General features: G+C 38.2%; 1 protein-coding gene across 1 annotated transcript in view; it reads left to right on the top strand.

Moving 5' to 3' along the window:
- Positions 1-3,065, top strand: part of LOC106872650 (serine-rich adhesin for platelets) — a 126,757-nt gene extending 123,692 nt beyond the window's left edge. The window contains exon 9 of the mRNA XM_052974137.1: positions 2,907-3,065. Coding sequence (XP_052830097.1) covers positions 2,907-3,065 — 159 coding nt within the window. The remainder of the gene's footprint in view (positions 1-2,906) is intronic.

Genomic DNA, 3,065 nt, shown 5'->3' with positions numbered 1-3,065 from the left:
AGTGTACATTTCATTTCTTTCATTTTTCTTTGTGTGTGTTTGTGCTACATCTTGTGGGTGGTTTTCAGTGGCCATCCTGCCTCAGGCGTTCCAACAAAAAAATATATATTATCGTGCGTTCCACACTGGCAAGGGGAGCCCTGTAGTAACGCCGTGCGCATGCGTGGAATTCAACAACCAAGCTTTCCCACTTCATTCTGTCTCTTTCTTGCTGGCCAGCAATTGAGCAAGGACGTGTTTAGCTGTCTCTCTCCATCTTTCGAACTTACGCTAGACAGCTCGCTCACATCTACATATCAACGTCCCAACAACCATGCTCACACACACAGAAGACGTCTCAACGAACAAGATCTAATGATGTATATATACCACCTTGAATAAATGTTGTTAGTGTTGATAGTCTGGAGTTCAGCGTTCCGTTAATTTCTTAATTTTATATAGGAAAGTCAGGTATACATCTAATTATGTATAACCCACTTTCCTATAAACTAAAACTTTTGATCCAGATCCAGTTAAAACTAAGGTCCTTATAAACCTTAGCATAATCATTCCGTCAAACCTTGTGATGTGTGACCAGTTGCTGTGACAAAAAAGTTCCCCACAAATGGTTTCAATACAGTTTAATAGAAAGATTTGGAAGAATTAGATGAAAGTTCTCCGGTAATTTTCTTTCATGTAAATAAATGTTTTTGTTAATTAAAAAATTTGCCAGCAAAATCTTATAAAATGATGATGTTTTAAAAAGTGTACATGTTTATTTGTTATATATGAAACTAAAATTGATGTATATTTTTAACAGACTGTCGAAACAATTAAACCCCTGAATCCCATAACAGACAGTGGAAGACCTCGAAATTAGCAAGGACTACAGTGGGATGGGGGTGGATCAACATAAATAGAGGGAAGAACACGAAAAGACAAAGCAATTAAAAACAAACAAAACAAGCGTGAGCATGAATATGAACGTCAATAATAATTTTAACAAGACAGGCAGAGACGTGCCGTCATTTGCTGCTCTGTTGGAAATCATTACATATATATATATACTTCGACATACATGCACACATATATACACGTGTGCGTGTGTGTAGCTTTCTGTTTATATATGTATGTATGTATGTATACGTCTATACAAGCATATATATTTAGGTATACTCAGAGCCGCGCGCGCGCATACTGCATGTGCATGCTATATATAAACCTATTGATTCTATGTACGTTTCTGTTGAAATGTTTCATTTGTTTGGCGTGTGTGAGTATTTGCATGCTATATATAAACTATTGACTACGAAAGATAATCATGCCAAAAGGGAAGGCAGACTCAAAATGAGGATGACGGTGGTGGTGATGGTGGTAGTGATGATGATGATGATGTAGATGTATGCGCTAAGGTAATATTTTACTTGACTTTAATCCAAAGCATTTCCTTTTCTGCCTGATTCCTCCCCTGAAAACACAACGAAACGAAAACACGCAGAGAAATAAAAATCGTTTATTTGCATTTTCATGTTCATATCAATATCTATCTATCTATCTATCTATCTATCTATCTATCTATCTATCTATCTATCGATCGCTCTATCTACTCATCCGTCTTTACGTTCTAGGTTCAAATTCCGCCGATGTTGACTTTGCCTTTCATCCCTTTCGGGATCGATAAAACAAGTACCAGCTGAGTACTTTACAAGTACTGGTTGAGTACTGGGGGTCAAAGTATGTATGTACTTATGTACGTATGTATAAGTATATATTTATGTGTGTGTCTGTGTTTGTCTCCTACCATCGCTTGACAACAAATGTTGGTGTGTTTACGTCACCGTAACTTAGTGGTTCGGCAAAAAAGACCGATAGAATAAGTCCTAATGTTTTAAAAATCAGTCCTGGGGTCGATTTGTTCGACTAAAACCGTTGAAGGTGGGGTTTCAGCATAACCGCAGTCAAATGACTGAAACAAATAAAAAAAATAAAAGATACACACACACACATAACATCCATCCATCCATACATACATACATATTGATTTAAGGGTTGGCGGAGAAACTTATCGAAGGAGTAAATGAAATGCAGGTGTGGTGAAAGACGTTCGTGCTTTATAGTTATATTCCTATCACTATTAAAACGGTTATCGATTATATTGATCAATTATATTGATCAACACCACGAATGGTCAATGCAATATCAGCTTCATTGAAATCATCACAATCACCACCATTGTTGACCTCCTTCTCTTCCTCCCTCTCCTCCTCCTCCTCATCATCATCGTTAACATCATCCTCATCATTACATGACTAGCATCATTACCGTCGTCACCACATCATTACACTATCGTCCCTATCAGCATCATCGACATCATCACTGCCATCATCGTCACTGTTATACCTATCAACTTCATCATCACCATCGTCTACACTACTATCAGCCAACAACAGAGCTTCTGTGCGGTTGTTCCACCTACCAGAAATAGTAGTCGAACTTCCCTTAAAGCTCAGGCTTTTGTCTTAGGAAAAGCATACAACAGATAATGTAGTCTTGAGTAACAAGATCACCAACAACAACATCAAAAACAACCAAACAGAAAGAAATTGATCTTCAAACTGGTGATGTTCCCTTACAATGGAGCTCCTAAAGCCGAGTCCTTACGGTGGAGCTCTTACGTTAAAACCCCTATGGTGGAAATTGTATGATAGTCTTTCGGTTAAATCCTTACAATCAAGACCTTTCACAAGAGTCTTGCTCTTACCCTCTGACACTTAGTCTTTACTGTCGAGCCCCTAATGCAGAGACCTTTCAGTAGAGCCCTTACTCTAGAGTCCTTACCGTTGAGCCCTTATAGCAGAGTCGTTGCTCTCGAGTCCTTATAGCAGAGTCCTTTTTATACCTAAATTGAAATTCAAAATGTTTTATAGGTTTTCTGGGAACGATGTTATTTTTCGTCAAGACTTGGAATTATCATTTGTGCCCGAAATGGGCTCCTTCGAAGAATCTCTGAAGAAACATTACTCGACAGGATGCGTATTCGGATATCAGGGAGTCTCTCCAGGTTGAACCGCTATTTTGCATTATGA

The sequence above is a fragment of the Octopus bimaculoides genome, chromosome 17, assembly GCF_001194135.2.
Source record: "Octopus bimaculoides isolate UCB-OBI-ISO-001 chromosome 17, ASM119413v2, whole genome shotgun sequence".
Taxonomy (NCBI): Eukaryota; Metazoa; Mollusca; class Cephalopoda; order Octopoda; family Octopodidae; genus Octopus; species Octopus bimaculoides.
Note: the sequence above shows the minus strand (reverse complement) of the source record. Positions and strands in the feature narration are given on the sequence as shown.